This window comes from Euprymna scolopes, chromosome 1 (genome assembly GCF_053919585.1).
Source record: "Euprymna scolopes isolate OS-2025 chromosome 1, ASM5391958v1, whole genome shotgun sequence".
NCBI classification, from domain to species: Eukaryota; Metazoa; Mollusca; class Cephalopoda; order Sepiida; family Sepiolidae; genus Euprymna; species Euprymna scolopes.
Genome location: NC_136482.1, coordinates 19,814,487 through 19,830,449, shown reverse-complemented (window position 1 = coordinate 19,830,449; position 15,963 = coordinate 19,814,487). Strand labels below are relative to the sequence as shown.

The following is a 15,963-nucleotide window of genomic DNA, read 5'->3' as shown; positions in this document are numbered from 1 at the left end:
ATATATATATATATATATATATATACATACATATGGCTCATTCCATGTCAAATCGACAAATTTTTGGGGCGCAGACCATGTCCAACATGGATTTTTTTCAAATTTGCTACACTTATAGATCTCCATGAAAGGAATTGAATGGCACTTGTTAAACATCTCAAGGTCAAGGGGTTCCTGAAGTATGACCTTGACCTTTTACAAAAATGTGAATTTTTATGAAGAAGTGACCAACTTTATAAGACGATATCTCTGTTGTTTATGGGCCTACAAAGTTCATTCATATGTCATTTTAAAGTACTTGGATAGATCATTAATTTTATCTGGGAATATTTTTTTTTCAAGGTCCCCCTTTTTTAAATTTCCAATGACTTTTTCCGTTTCAAGAAAATTTTCAAATGTTTGTACTGCTGTTTTTTGTTTTCTTAATTTCATTCATCCAGAGGAAGTCTCGAAATAAAGATGAAACATTGATGAACACATAATTCAGTTTGTTCCTTTTTATTTCTCTATTTCGTCGGAATACTATTTCCATTATTTTCATAATATATATATATATAATATATATATATATATATATAGTATTATTTGATAATCATTGTTTTTTCCTCAATATACTAGACTCTCTTACAAAATATTTTTTATTTACAGAAAAATGATGGAATTATAGAAGAAGGTAAGATGTTTGGGATTTTTTTCAACTTGATGAATGAAAATATTTCAAATTTATTACTGAAGATAACATTTTTGGATTATTTAGAATATTATTTTCATCTTGAATGTTATTCTCACAATTTTTCAGTCGATATAAACTCTGAACTTCTTCAGGTGCCTCTTATTTAATTAAAGAATCTGTATGAAACTTCAAACAGAATCTGTAAAGGTAACTTGCTCTCATTCCAGTTAGAAAATGTAATTTGTCATTATATTTTTAGTATCTTTTATACTGAGGATTGAACCATCAACTTACAGAAAATTCTTACCTAAAACTCATTATTTAATACTTTTTAATTGTATGTTTTATATATGAATACATGTCTCATTATTTTTTGTAAGCAATCTATTAATAATTTTGTAATTTTCTGACATTAATGTTTTATTATTTTTAACATTACACATGCTCAGAGAGTTAGTTTAAATTGATGTATTCACATGTTAATAGTCTCAATAAATAAAAAATATCAAATGTTCTTCAAATGTAAAAGAAAAACTAACTTGAAAAAATACTGCATTAGTTTTGTGTTATTTGGATTATTCAGACTACTGTTCCCATCTTGAGTGACATTCACACACTTTTTCAGCTGATATAACCTCTGATCTTCTTCAGGTTTATTTTATTGAATATGTACTGCATTGAAAAAAGTTCAAAAGAGAAATAAACTGTATTAATTGTACACAAGCCATCTTTGAGTGCATCTTGTTGGACTTGAGGAATCTGTACGGAATACTGAATGAAATATTTTATTTAATTCAAAGAGGTAGCCTTGCTCTCGTTCTGTCAGCTATGACTGGGTAGAACTCTTAAGTAATTTGATAATCTGTTTTTAGCAGCTCACACATGGAACTGAATTTTACCAAATACTTTATCTCTTACACTATGGATCCTTACAGACAATTCTAGACAATGAATTTTGGGAGTCTTATACTGATTCTTGTTTTGGATATATGTAGTTTTTTTTATACTAATCACTATAAATTACTACCTTTCACAAATATATATATATACAAAGTGCGAATGAACCCTTTTTCGGGGTCAACGGCTAACTAGCACCGTGTATATTTGTGTGTATGTATATATGTGTTGGGGTGGAGAGGGCTCCCGTAAGCCGTGGTGAAGGCAACCTTTCTAGGAGAAGCAAATCTCTGATTTAAAAAACCATAAAGCAGGAGACCAGTACCCGCATTAAGCTGGTCTGCAGTTTGATTTGTTGTTGGCTATCTTGCTCTTGCTTGTTGCTGGATCTCAACATTTTGAACCGAGAAAGAGACTTAGCTGTCGTACAAAGCAAAGACTCTGTAACATCATCTGTGTATAGATACTCCCTCAGGCGTTTGGGCTTATGGACTTTAAATATCTGAGGGAGTGGCACTCGTCTGACAAGATGTTGCAATCATCATATATATATATATATATATATATATATATATATATGACTACTTCATTTAATCACATAAATTAATATATGAAAGTATAAATTTATGTGTAAACTTTAAGTATTTACTTCAACAGTGCTCAATATGTAGGTAGAGCTAGGTAGTAAGTTATAAAATATATATGGAATTAAGCCTGATGAATCCTAGCATGGATGAAACACAGAATATTCTGTGTAGCTTAATTGCCATATATATTTTATAACTTACTATATATATTTTAATTTTTTTTCTGTCATGACCTTATCTATCAATTATAGTTAATGGTTCCCATATTATATTAAACTAGCAGGATTCGTGGGAATTCCATAAAATAAGAAATGTTTTGATAAAAAGTTGATATTTTTCTGGATAGTGCAAAAAATTAGATTTTTGTACAGAAAAACCAAAAACACAACAAATATGAGTTTATTAACATTTCTCTGAAAATTTTTTATGAAAATAAGGTTGTTACTTCCTAACTTCTGGCGTGGCTGCTACTGGAAGCGGTGACAGGCAAATGAGTTTTTTTTTTGCTTTTCCCTTTCACGCCTGTGTCTTTCCTGTGCACGTATTATTTTTTTATTATGTTTTTCCAATCGTTTTTTTAATTTTTTTTTTTTTATTTAATAATGATTGAAATTTTTTTTTTTGGTCTTATTTTAATTAAACATTATTGAAATTAGTTTAATTTTTATTTAAAGAATTATTGAAAACACTTTTTATGCTCTTTATTTTTTTTCAAGAACTATTGAAAACACTTTTTAAAATCTTTTAAAACTATTTTGGGAATGATGTTTGGAATTTTGTTATTTTGATTCTAATAGTTTCATTTGTCGTTTTGATTTCAATAATTTTATTTTTATACTTTCATAAACATATTTATTATATAAATTCAAATGAAAAAAAAAATTTTTTTAATTTAAAAGAAACATGTTTTAATTATTTTATAATTATATATTTCTTATAAAATTTCAAATAGAATAAAAACTTATTTTTTAATTTTGTTATAAAAAGTGCAAATAAAGACTAATTGTGGTATTTTTATCTTTTTATGATTTTGTAAATTTTTATTGCATGCTTTTCAGTAATGCCCTTCTATTTTATTTCAATAAATCGCTTCACAATAGAAATACTGAAGAACAATAAAAGTGAAGGAACTAATTTGCCTTGACACTGTTTCTAGTAGGAGCCACGCAGGAAGTTAGGAAGTATGTTAGCTGACTATAACCAAATATAAAACTAACCCAAATGAAATAAATTAATAAGTACTAATAGATACTCAGAAAGTAATATTATGCTACATATAAAATCACAATCTTTAATGTACTCCTTCAGTCCAGCACTTCTTGGCAGATAATATTCTTATATTTTTACCCTGTTTTTTTTTTTAATTTTTTTTTTTTTACATAGGCATCACCACTTATCAAGGCCAAGAGGCCACTCGAGGATAAGGGTTAAAGAGTATAAAGTAGAAATTGGACAATATATTAACCGTTAGTAATGGAGATTCGGTAAATTTGTTAACTTATATGAAACGGCTCATCAAAAACTTGTTTACGTTAGACTTGAAGACAACCATATTATAATCAGCTGGAAAGCAGAAAAACGGAAACAATTCCATAGGCGTGCAGTTCTAAGAAAGAAGCTTTGCTCATGGAATCTACGCTTAGGTTTAGGCACAGATAAAGAGTGGAGGAAACTAGTGATAGTGTTTTCTGCTAGACGGGTGTTTCTTGTGAAAGTTTGGCGAGGGGGGACCATAGAATGGAGCTCAGCTGAGCACCTGCCATGAAAATAACGATAAAGCAGAGACAAACTCGCAACATCTCTTCTTTTGAATGGTCCCTGTAACACTTCCCTGACTTCTTTCTTTGAAGAACTGCTGCACATTGAAATTGCAAGTTTCTTTCTCCCACCATTACAAGAATGATCATATATTATTTTAATGAAATTAAAAAAATGAGACTGCATCAAAGGGAAGTCATTCCTATATTCTTGTCCAGGTTGCCAGATTGGCCTTCAAATTTTGCGAATTTGTCTTTTTTGAGGCCTTTAAAAATTTTATTTAGCCCTTTTGAAAGTATAACATATGAACTAAGAAAGAAACACACAGAATATCATAGATTCTATACTAGATCTGCTTTGTAAGTCATTGTCACCCAACATATGTGCTGCTTCTTTAGTTTTATCTCTTCAATCATATATTAAATAGAATTTATTGATAATGCCTGTTATTGAGTTTGATGTCTTTTTTTGTCTCACAGATATTGAAGAATCAATAATTGAAGAATCTCTGCATGAATCAGAAGCGCAAAACGAAATTGCTAAAAATGAAGATTCCGATAGCGAAGGTTTAATTATTCCAAATGGTAAAGATTATTCAAAATCTTCAATTCCAAAGGATAAGGTAAATAATAAAAGATCTTTTTTTTTTGTAAGAGGAAAACTCCCAAAGAAACAAAATAAAAATATTAATTTGGAAAAGTTTTTATTGCATGTTCGTAATAATATCTATAATTTGTGAACATGCATCGTGTCTAGATTTATTTACGTCGACTTTTACACAATTCTTGTTATTTCGGCCCCTCTCGTGTTGATTCGGCTTTTTTGTATAAAAGCGAAACTGATGTGCAATTAAGGTGCAGTTCTCGACCTACGGGGCCGGGAGCGTTTAGAAAGCAATGGACATTTGGTCAATTTCGGTGAAAACCGTCATATCAAACAATTGCTTTCATTTGCACACTCCCCCAATAAAGGGGAGCTGGTTTTCCCCAACACGTTGAGGAAACAAAACCAGACAAAGTTGGATAAAAAAAAAAACCCAAAAAGAACTACCCCGCAGTTAAAATTAAATGCAGAATTTAATTTCCTTTGACCTAATTAAGTTTTCCGCACACCTGCCACTTGTGCGTTTAAAACATTAAATTGAAATTTGTTTCAGTTACTTTCCTTTCGTGGGCAAGTGGTAACTTATCAAGTTTTTCACCTCAACATTCCGGGTTCAATCCTCTCCACCTACCAAAACTTTTTTTTTTATTTTACTTTTTCTAGTATGTTAATATTATTTAAAATTAAAAATTAGATTTTCAAAATGAATTGAATTTCAAACTTACAAGAAAAATAGAAGTTCAAGCTATATACTTTAACTAATTTTAAAAGAAATTGATAGCAAAGTTGTAATACACTTGATTCAATGTCATTTTATTCTTAAAATTCATAATTTAAAATGCGACAAAAAGATTCTGATTGTTTTTTTTTCTTCTCCTTATGATTGTTCAGAAAAACAATAAAATTAAAAATAAATTATTTTTATTAAGAAAAGAAAAAAAATATATAGTTTATTGAAGGGAGGGGGATCCAGCAGAATGTAATATTTATTTATATGTGTTTTACAGAAGATTAGAATACCATTAGAACCATTGGTTTCAAATTCAAACAAAAGGGACTTATAACTGGTCTCCTTTAGTGGCCTCATGTGTACCTTTATTTATAAACAGAGGTTGAAGAGAGTCCAATGAAAGGGACCGATTATAAGTTTTCATTGTTTGAATTTGAAATCAATGGTACCAATATTGTCTGGAATATATATATATCACGTTGCAATCTTATTTCCATGATTTACTAGACAAATCATTGAGATGCAGAGTTATGTTGTTTGCCATCATGCGCACTTCCATATGGAATGATGTAATTAAGTCAGAGATAGAGGGGAAGAGAGAGGGTCTATTATGAAATCCAAATCTATTATGACTTTGTGAAATTCTTTGACATTGGTTAATTTTTTTTTAAGATTTCAATGTCAAAGCTAAGAAATTATAATAATAATAATAATTATATATATATATATATATATATATATATATATATATATATATAAAACAAATACAGACCTTATTGGTCACAGTTCATTTAGTGTTTCATTAAAGTTAAGACTACATTTGAAAGTAAGAGGAATGAATTATCTTAGTGCTAAGCAGAATCTGTAATTACTAAGTTTATTTATTGACAGGATGATGACACAGTAACTGTTGTTATATCACATCTGACCTTGGAAATCGATTCAAAACCGGTTAAAGATGAGAATGTGAAGCAACTTTACGTTGAATACCGATTCCTTAATTATCCACCTGAACAACTGGAAACTCCTTATTCTCTCCCCAAACCGAAAAATGGTCAGCAAGTTTATTACAATTTCTACAAGTGTAAGTATGTTTAGTTTCAGAGAATTCTTTAGAATTTTTTTATCTTTTAAGATACTGCATTTTTACTCACTAAACTTTCACTGTTATCATAACTGATTTGTGTATGAGTTGCTTGAGTGACCGTTTCTGCTGAACTTTACAAAGCAGTTAATGTAATGAATTTGAGTGAATCTGTGTTCCTCCTCAAAAGAATATTATTGGTTCGTTAAGTTGTAAATACCAACTGGTTGAGCAGCTGCCAACGGAAAAATTATGAAAGTGCGTATTGTTCTGCTTACGATTTAAAAAAAATAATAATTTACAAAGGAGTCACTACTTATCAAGGTCCAGAAACCACTCGAGGATAAGAGTTAATGAGTGTTCAGAAGTCAATGGGAAAATATCGTAGTAACCGTTAGTAGTAGAAATTTGGTTATTTGGATTACTTAAAGGGACGGCTGATCAAGAACTTGTTCAAGTTGGACTTGAAGACAACCATATTGTAGTCAGTTGGAAAGCAGGAAAATGGAAAAGAGTTCTGCAGGCATGCAGTTCTAAGAAAGAAACTTTGTTCATGGAATCTACATTTAGGTTTAGGCACAGATAAAGAGTGGGGAAAATTATTAACAGTGGTTTCAGCTAGATGAGTGTTTTTAATGAAAGTCAGGCAAGGGGGAATCATAGATTGGAGCTCAGACGAACACTTGCCATGTAAATAACAATAAAGTAGGGACAGGCTCACAATGTCTCTTCTATGGGAAAGAGGTTGCAGAAAAGAGAAAAGGACCCCCCCCCCACTAGTTTACAAAGTCTATTTTGAACTCTGTCAAGGCAGGATAAGCTGGTTCTCGCAGCTCCTGTCCAGATGTGGCAACAGTACTCCATCCTTGGACATACTTGGTTCTTATACAGGTAGAGAATTGCATCAACAGTGAGATATCTACTGGAGCGGTAGAACGGTTCTACCATTTTTCCAGCAACCTTTATTTATTAAACCAGAAATAAAAGTTAAAAAATTTAGTGTTACTGAAAAAAGTGTCATTTTGGTTGTTGCTTATTTTGGGGTGTTTGAAATTCATATGGTCCTGAAAAATTAACATTTATACCTAATTATGGCTAATGGAACAAGAATAATTGCCCCATATGAATTACATAAAGAATTCAGTTTTAAATTTTATCCAGGTCCCTGAGTTTGACATAATGATTTCTAAATTTGACTAAAAGATTTCCAAGTTCAAAAAACCTGAAGATTATTTACGTCAATTGAAACATGAAAATAACATAAAAAATGAAATGTCTGAATATTCTGAATAATACAATCTCGTTTTATGAGTAAAAATATTTCCATTGTTTGAATACATTGAAATTTGAATATTATAACTTATTTAAATTCTAATTTTTTATGCATATCTTTTTTTTTTTTTTTTTTAAAGAATATTCCAGAAAATACCAACAATATTTTTTATTTTATTTCATTTTTTTTTATGCAGCATATCATCACTTATGTGCGCTCTTTTCTTCTTATCGAAGATTGAGCTTTTTATGTCTGATTCCGATGATTTATTGGTTGGGTATGCACGTGGGAGTTATGAGTGAAAGTATTTCCACTGTTTGAATACATTGAAATTTGAATATTATAACTGTTTAAATACCAGTCAAAATGCAGATTTTTAAAATAAATAAACATTGATTTATTTAAATCCTAATCTTTTTTATAAGAATCTTTATCTTTTTTACATGATATTAAAATCTTGTTTTGTTTTTTCTTTCACTAAATACGCCTTGTATAATTTGAAATACTCATTGTATCTTTTGTAGTACTTCTTGTATTATTTGAAATATTTCTTTAGATACTCTTAGATTTCTCATTTAATCAATGCAATGTGGTATTCTTTATTTAAAGGTTTTCATGTTGATTATCAAAACAATTATGACAAGCGCCAGTTTTTAGCCAGTATGTTATTACCAAATGATCCAGATAAAGGAAGGTAAGTGGTTTTGTTTTCTTCAGTCTATACAGAAGAAGATGGTTTTTATTTTGGGACAATATTCGTGGGTTAAAAGAAAAAGGTTGATATACTACTGAGACAAACCTTGAGATTCAGACAGAAATAGAAAAGGAAGGAAAAAATAGGGCAGAAACTGCTAATTACTCGTAGAAGTTGTAAAAAAAAAGGCATTGATAATAAATATGCTGGATTTTTTAAAAAAACTTTGAGGTATTTTCTAGGCCATAAACTCAAATGGAATTTGGCAATAAATTAACTTTGCCAAAGATTTGGGAAATGAAAATTGATTTGGTAGTAAAATCACTTTTCGAGGATTTGTGTTAACTGAATAATGGCTCTTGTTCAGGTTATATCAAGCTCCTTCAGGCAGGGTGGTCTTTTGACATCTCAAAAGATTTGGCTGCCTGTTATTGTTGTTATCATAAACCAAATTATGAACTTGACTGATATCAAGAACAAAACACCATTGACCAGGTTTTCCAAAATATGTCAAGTTCTTGAGAATTGCTTATCAGAAAAACTGAAAGGACCACATACACATGCACATTGTTAAAATATCTACCGATAACTGATTTTTCTGTGATTGAAACTAATAACAAATTAAATGAAAGAGAATTATGATTTGGGGGGTTGGCTCAAATGGTGGCAGAAAGCCTCTGTTATGGTAGTAGGAAGAGGTGGAAGAATAGATGAAGGAGGAGAAAAGGGCGGATCCTCGCATGTTAGGACCAGTAAACATTGCAAACTATGCTTGAGAATTATGAATTGAATTCTGTTGACTCAGGGTTGATCACTAAACTTGAAAATTTTACAAGGGGGTGCTGGTCAGACACGAATATTAAAGACCTAATTTGAGATTTGTGAAAAATCAGTGTATAATTTTTTTTTTCTACAAATAATTATTGTTGCATTATCCAAAAAGACCAGTTATTGAAGTGTTATTCTTTCTTCTATTGGCTTAAATAACCTTTGCTCCCCAGTAATACAGCCTTGACGGCAAGTGCCAAACAATTTGCCTTTTTGATCTTCTTACTATATGCGGAAGTGGTAGTTTGCTGGATAGGACCTTTCAGCACCCAGGGCCTTGACTGTTGAACATAAAGGATCAACTGGGACCCAGAACGGCTGAATTTGATGATTTCACTCGCTGGACATCATTGAAAGAGTGAGAGGGGTATATTTGATTATATAAAAAAAAGTGACTTACTGGGTCACCCACTGAGCTCTGGTTAGATTATTTGAATCAGGAAAAAGTAAGTTTGCAAAGCCAATTGAGTATAAAAAATAATAAAAATACAACATCCGAAATTAGTTACTTTCTGCTCACTATATCCTTTCTCTTATTCTTTCTTTCTTTAATTGTTGAATGAAATAATATTACTAGTTGTCGTGATATTCTCTTTATAATGGTGCTACAGTTCTCATGTATAGCTGTTAATTGAAAGGTCAGGAGATCACGTGCACTGGGAGGGAAAGTAAACTTTATTTTACCCTAAACAAGACAAGCTTAGATGTAAGAAGCAACTATTTGGGATTGTGTTTAACAGAGGACTAGGGAAGTTGAGCAACAAAATGTCTATTTACAGTACATTCAAACTTCTGCCAGTTAGTACAGTTAGGGAAGCAGGAAACAGATGAGATTTCAAAGTCTGGCAGTCCGAGGAAAGAAACTATTAAAGTAGAAGGCTTTCTGGCATCTAGAAACCTCTACAGTGAAGGGGTGAGATTTTGTTGCTTGTCGGGTTAGTCGGAAATATGTCCATTAAAGGGGCACAAATGTCAGGAGTTTATCAGAGCACATTGCATTAAAGTACTTGTAAAACAGGCACAGGGATGTAACATTGCAGTGATGGGACAGAGATTGGAGATTGGTTGATAGTGTGGGAACCATTAGATTTGAGACTTTTTTTTTTAGACTCTGTATAAGAATGAAAAACTAATGGTAGATGTACCAGCTCAGATGTGACAACAATATTCCATGCATGGGAGAATTGTGGCTTTGTACATATATATATATATATATATATATGAAACTTTGTATGTATGTATATATATATATATATAAGAAACTCTCTTTATCCTTTGTCTGAAATATGCGAGCATGTAAGAAGAATGTTAAACTTGAATCTGATGATAACAAACAATTCTAATGTTTTTATTCTTTCTTTCTGTTATTTTTTACTTTAAAATTTTCATAAACAGACAGAGAAATAGTGTATGATAGTGGTCTTGATGCTTGTCACTGAGGCTTGAGACAAAGCAGCTCTGCTGGGCAGACCACGTCTACAGAATGGATTCATGGCTTACCAAGAAAGTGATCTATGGCAAGTGTGCCAACAGCTCCCAATATGCACTAAAAAAAAAAACAGTTAAAGTGCACTCTAGCCTTAAGCAACATAGAACAGCAGGCCAAGACATCATGAACTCTGATGAGAAAAAAGGGAAAATGAAGAGGCAAGACGAAGGAAACAAAAGTATCATGAACAACCTTATCCTTCCTAATCTTTTCTGTGAACACTGTTTGCATCTTTTCCACTATAGATTAGGAAGTCATGTTACTCATAAATATTAATAAGGAAGATAGACAAACAGCAGAATCCCAATTCGCTGATCGCACGCGAGTGGGAGCTGATGAGCAAATAAAACTAGAGAGAAAAAAGATGAAAACAAGTGATTTTTTTTTTTACAAAAGAGTCACTACTTATCAAGGCCTGGAGGCCACTCAAGGATAAGAGTTAATAAGTGTACAGTAGTCAATGAGACAATATCGTAGTCATCATTAGTAATGGACATTTGGTAAATTGGATTACTTAAGGAGATGACTCATCAAGAGCTTGTTCACATTCGACTAAGACGAACTGCAGGCGTGCAGTTTGAAGAAAGAAGCTTTGTTCATGGAATCTGCGTTTAGTGAAAGAAGAGGTGGCTGGTCACTTTTAATGCATCTAAAACCAAGCTCCTATCTTTACATTATCAACGCTCTGATCCCCATCTGGCATCAATTGAAATGGGTGGCTCTCGTCTAGGGGAAGCTCCATGTTTTGATAAGCTTCTGGGCTTGACCTTTACTCCTGACCTGAAATGGAACACGTACATCAAGTCAGTTGCCAAGGTAGCTGGAAAAATAGTAGGATCCTTCTACCACTCCAGAAGATATCTCACTGCTGATGCAATTCTCTATCTATATAAAAGCCAAGTACGTCCAAGGATGGAGTACTGCTGCTACATCTGGGCAAAAAACAGCCTATCCTGCCTTGACAGAGTACAAAATGGACTTTGTGGCTTAGTGGGGGATGCCCTTTTCTCTTCCCTGCAACCTCTCACCCACAGGAGAGACGTTATGAGCCTGTCTTTGTTTTATCGTTACTTCCATGGCAAGTGCTCGTCTGAGCTCCAATCTCTCGCCCCCCCCCTCGCCAATCTTTCACGATAAACATCCATTTGGCTGAAACCACTGTCAAAAATTTTCCCCACTCTTTATCTGTGCCAAAACCAAAACGTAGATTCCATGAACAAAGCTTCTTTCTTAGAAGTGCATGCCTATGGAACTCTGTTCCGTTTGCCTGTTTCCCACCTGACTACAACTTGGATGTCTTCAAGTCCAACATGAACAAATTCCTGATGAACCGCCCCGCTTAAGTAAGACACTTTATTAAATCTCCAATACTAACGTACTGTACACACAATAACCCTTATCTCTCAGTGGCTTCCGGGCCTTGATAAGTGGTGACCTTCTTGTAAATAAAAAATATCAAAAAAAAATCTGCGTAGACAAAAGTCGATTTTGTCTCATTCAAAAGATTGACCAGTATTGAGAATTTCTTCATTATTTGTGTTTTTTCTTTCTATTTTAATATATTTTCATTTGTTTTCTTGAAGGATTCGTTTTACCATTGTGAGTGAGCCTGAACAAGAATCACAAGGAGAAGAATGTGAAGAGATTGGTGTGGCTTATGTTAGCCTCTTGGATATTATTCGCAATAAAAAAGATTTGAAAGATGAACCTATTGTCAGTAAGTTTTTTTTTTTTATCATATTTTCAAACTTCTTTGAAAGAAGTTGAATAATCTTCTATGCATGATTTTTGGAAATTGTGTAGATTAATGTCAGATAACATAATATGATAAAAAAAAGTTTTGTATAGTTCATTAAAATGGTTTTATTATGATTTTTTTTAAAATATTGAACGAGGAATATTTCAGAGTTAAAATTAATGTATTATTATGTAGTAATAAGGAAAAAAAAATAGTTTAATACTTTTTTCATCAAAAACAAAAAATGGTGACAACCTGGACCGGAAACTATGAGAACAGAAATAAAGTAAAATCTTGTTCTTCGTTTAATAAGATTAGAAAAAAAACAAAAAAACAAAGAAACATAAAACTGTTTCTAAAATTTTTTTATTGTATTGTCTAACATCAATCTATATAATTGTTGGATTTTTTCTTTTATTTGATTTTGTTTTTTGACCAGCTTAATTCTGTTAGCACTGGTTCATTTGAGTCATTCTTGTCCTTCAACACCACCTAAATATACAACAGTAATTTTGCTGTTAAACACAAAATAGTATAAATATTTAATAAAAGTGTGAAACAAGAGAAAAATGGGCCAGATTGTTTCAATGTTTATCGAAACTAATGATCTTGTACATTTGTGTGAAAGGCAAATGATGTCATAAAGCTACCAATCATTTTTATGCCATTATCCATTTTCAAGTAATATGTGATCGACTCTGTGCAATCTTGAATGACAATACTTTCATGTAAGAGTACCTGTGCGCATGCAGTAGTGTGACTAGGATTGGGCAATCTCAACTATTCCTTTCCTGAGTCGGCACTGCCTGCTACCAATGGCAAGGAGAAGTTTAGAATGACTGGAAACAATGTCAAAATAAATGGAGAGCACATACAGCACTTGGTATTCTCACATGGTCACCCACTTTACCAGGCTCATCATTGCTTAACATTGGTGATCTAGTGGGAACTATCAACATGATTATGCCGTGTATATTACTTTTTTTCTTTCAATATTTTTTCATAAATTGTATTCCCTATAATTTTTGTGTCAGTTTCTTTATATATATTGATATAGTTATATTTTATTTAGCTTATTGAAAATTTAATATCTAGGGTTAAATAAGACATCAAAGACAAGTAAAGTTTTTTTAAAATAATTTTTACATTAATTTTAACTTAATTTAAAATTTTAAATTTTTGAATTTGTGTGTTTCCTATATATATATATTCTCTCTTTAAGTCCCTATTCTATTTATATAATAAATAATTTTTAAAAATATATGATTTGTCTAAATCTAGGATTATGTCATATCTTATAATTATCTAACTTTTTGCTTATAATAATGTATATGCTTTATTTAATTATCCTGATTATAATAATTTATTATTATTATATTAAATTAATTATTAAAATTATCATTATCCTAATGATACTGTTACTTATAGATTTTTGGATAAAATTTTATAAGTGGTTTTGTATTAGGGATTTTCAGCATGTAATCGTTTTTTCACTTTCGAAATTGCTGAAACCAACAACAAAACTGCCTGCATGAGTTGCTGGCAGCCAAGACACTGCATCCTTTAAAACTTCCCAAAATTTACCGAAACTACACCTGATGTCCTCCTTCCATACACTTGCACACGTGTGTATCATAACCCATATATTGTTTTTTTCCTTGACAATTTAGCATCATTTGATGTACTACATGTGCGCTTTTGATGAGTTGTGGTGCATTTCCAGAGCACAGTATACAATGATTTCATTATTATTTTTAAGTCTGATGATGATGATGATTATTATTATTATTATTATTATTCAATTTATTAAGAAACACAATCTGATTATTTTTACATCTTGTAATAAAAAATTGATCCAAAACTGAGATGACAAAAGAAAGAAATATCGTAGAGAAATGAAAATAATCCAATTGTGAATATTAAATATAATTGCTTCAAGCAAAATTTGGCAGTATCAGTCCACTCAGAGAAGCTTTAAATTGTAAAGAGTTCCAGCTAAAAAATGGTAGTATTAATCCTGTTAGGCTCAACAAAGTATAGTTCCTTTCTAATGTCAACATAAAAAGCTATAAATAAAAAGTCCACTAAGAGTCAGTATATTGTATATAGGCAACATGAATACAGAGGTGCAGTAGTAATAATGTATAACACATGAAAACTTGAATTCAAACAATCACTTCAAAATCCTACAACAACTGAGATTTATTTCCTCTAAGACATGAAGATGTTTGTGACATCCTGTCGTCTGCAGCTAATCAGCAGGAAGAAGAAGAAATGAAAGTTTGTAACTGACTTTGTTAGTTTAAAATTATTTACTAGCTAGGGTGAATGTGAGCACTTTTGTGCTAAAATATGACCTGAGAAATCTACAAAATTATAGAAAAATAACTTTAATTTATGAGTATACGGGACTGCAAAGTGTGGAGAGCCATTCTTGTAAAAAAAAGTGGCCCAAAGGGGATAGTAAAAAAATAACTACTATAGACAAAAATAAATGAACCAATTGCGAATATTAGATATAATTGTGTCAAGCAGAATTTGGCAGTATCAATCCAGTCAGAGAAGCCTTGAATTGTAAAGAATTCCAGGTAAAGAATGGTAGTACTAATCCAGTCAGACTCAGCAAAGTGTAGTTCCTTTCTCATGTTAAGATGAAAAACTATAAACAAAAAAATTCACTAAGAGTCAGTATATTGTATATAGTGATTCTGATACCTGATTGGTTCGTTCTTATCAATCTTGGCTATGAATTATTATCAGTATTATGCCAAAAATTTTGTAACAATTACTTATAATTTTTTATTTTTTTATTTTCAGTTTATGACATCGAAGATGAAACCCTTGTGATTGGTTCACTGAATGTCAGTATTACTTGTCTGGCTGCATTACAAGCTGTTGACAAGGAAATCGTCAGAGAATAAAAAATCAATTGCTACTACAATTTGGTTATACGTGTATATTTATACAGAAAAAACAGATACCAAATCATCATTATGATTATAATTAGTTTTATCCATCTGTCATTGCAGTGAAATCATTTTAGTTTATAATTTTTATTTGAACATTTTTTAATTTAAGAAGTAGACAATATAATAATCAATTAAAAAGGAATGATTTCCCTTGCTGATTTATAATTTTAGGTGATTATTTAAACATATTTCAGTGATATTCATATTAAATCGGTTGGACTGGATGAATTTATTTTAAAAAATAAATTTGTAGGTAAGTAGGTTATTATATTACCAATAACATGTACAACAATAAGCAATTAAAATTGTCTAGTCAGAAGCAAAGTGTGATTTGTCAGCTTAAATGCTATATGGGTCTAACTTTGAAAATCCAAGATGGTAATTTTATAGAATAGAAAAATATATTTCAAATATAATTTTAATAACGCATAGTGTAGTACTTGAGCTATAATAAACTATTCTAATATTATTATTGAAATCACATCAAATGTAAGGGAACAAAGGTATCACAGATCACCAAAAATCAATTATTTATTTGCAGCATACATTTGTTTCAACCTTCCACCAAGATATCTGTAATATTCAAAATATATGAGCCATTTTATTTCTTGATGAGGCTATCTTCAGTGCTCCTAAAAAA

General features: G+C 31.2%; 1 protein-coding gene across 2 annotated transcripts in view; it reads left to right on the top strand.

Annotated features, from left to right (window-relative positions):
* The window catches only part of LOC145284295 (protein fantom-like), a 123,801-nt gene extending 108,506 nt beyond the window's left edge, over window positions 1-15,295 (top strand). For both annotated transcript variants that reach the window (XM_080133207.1, XM_080133165.1), the window contains exons 31-36: window positions 649-673; window positions 4,395-4,537; window positions 6,140-6,332; window positions 8,215-8,299; window positions 12,200-12,333; window positions 15,172-15,295. In XM_080133207.1, coding sequence (XP_079989333.1) covers window positions 649-673; window positions 4,395-4,537; window positions 6,140-6,332; window positions 8,215-8,299; window positions 12,200-12,333; window positions 15,172-15,275 — 684 coding nt within the window. In that variant the 3' untranslated portion in view covers window positions 15,276-15,295. The remainder of the gene's footprint in view (window positions 1-648; window positions 674-4,394; window positions 4,538-6,139; window positions 6,333-8,214; window positions 8,300-12,199; window positions 12,334-15,171) is intronic.
* The last annotated feature ends 668 nt before the right edge of the window (window positions 15,296-15,963 follow it).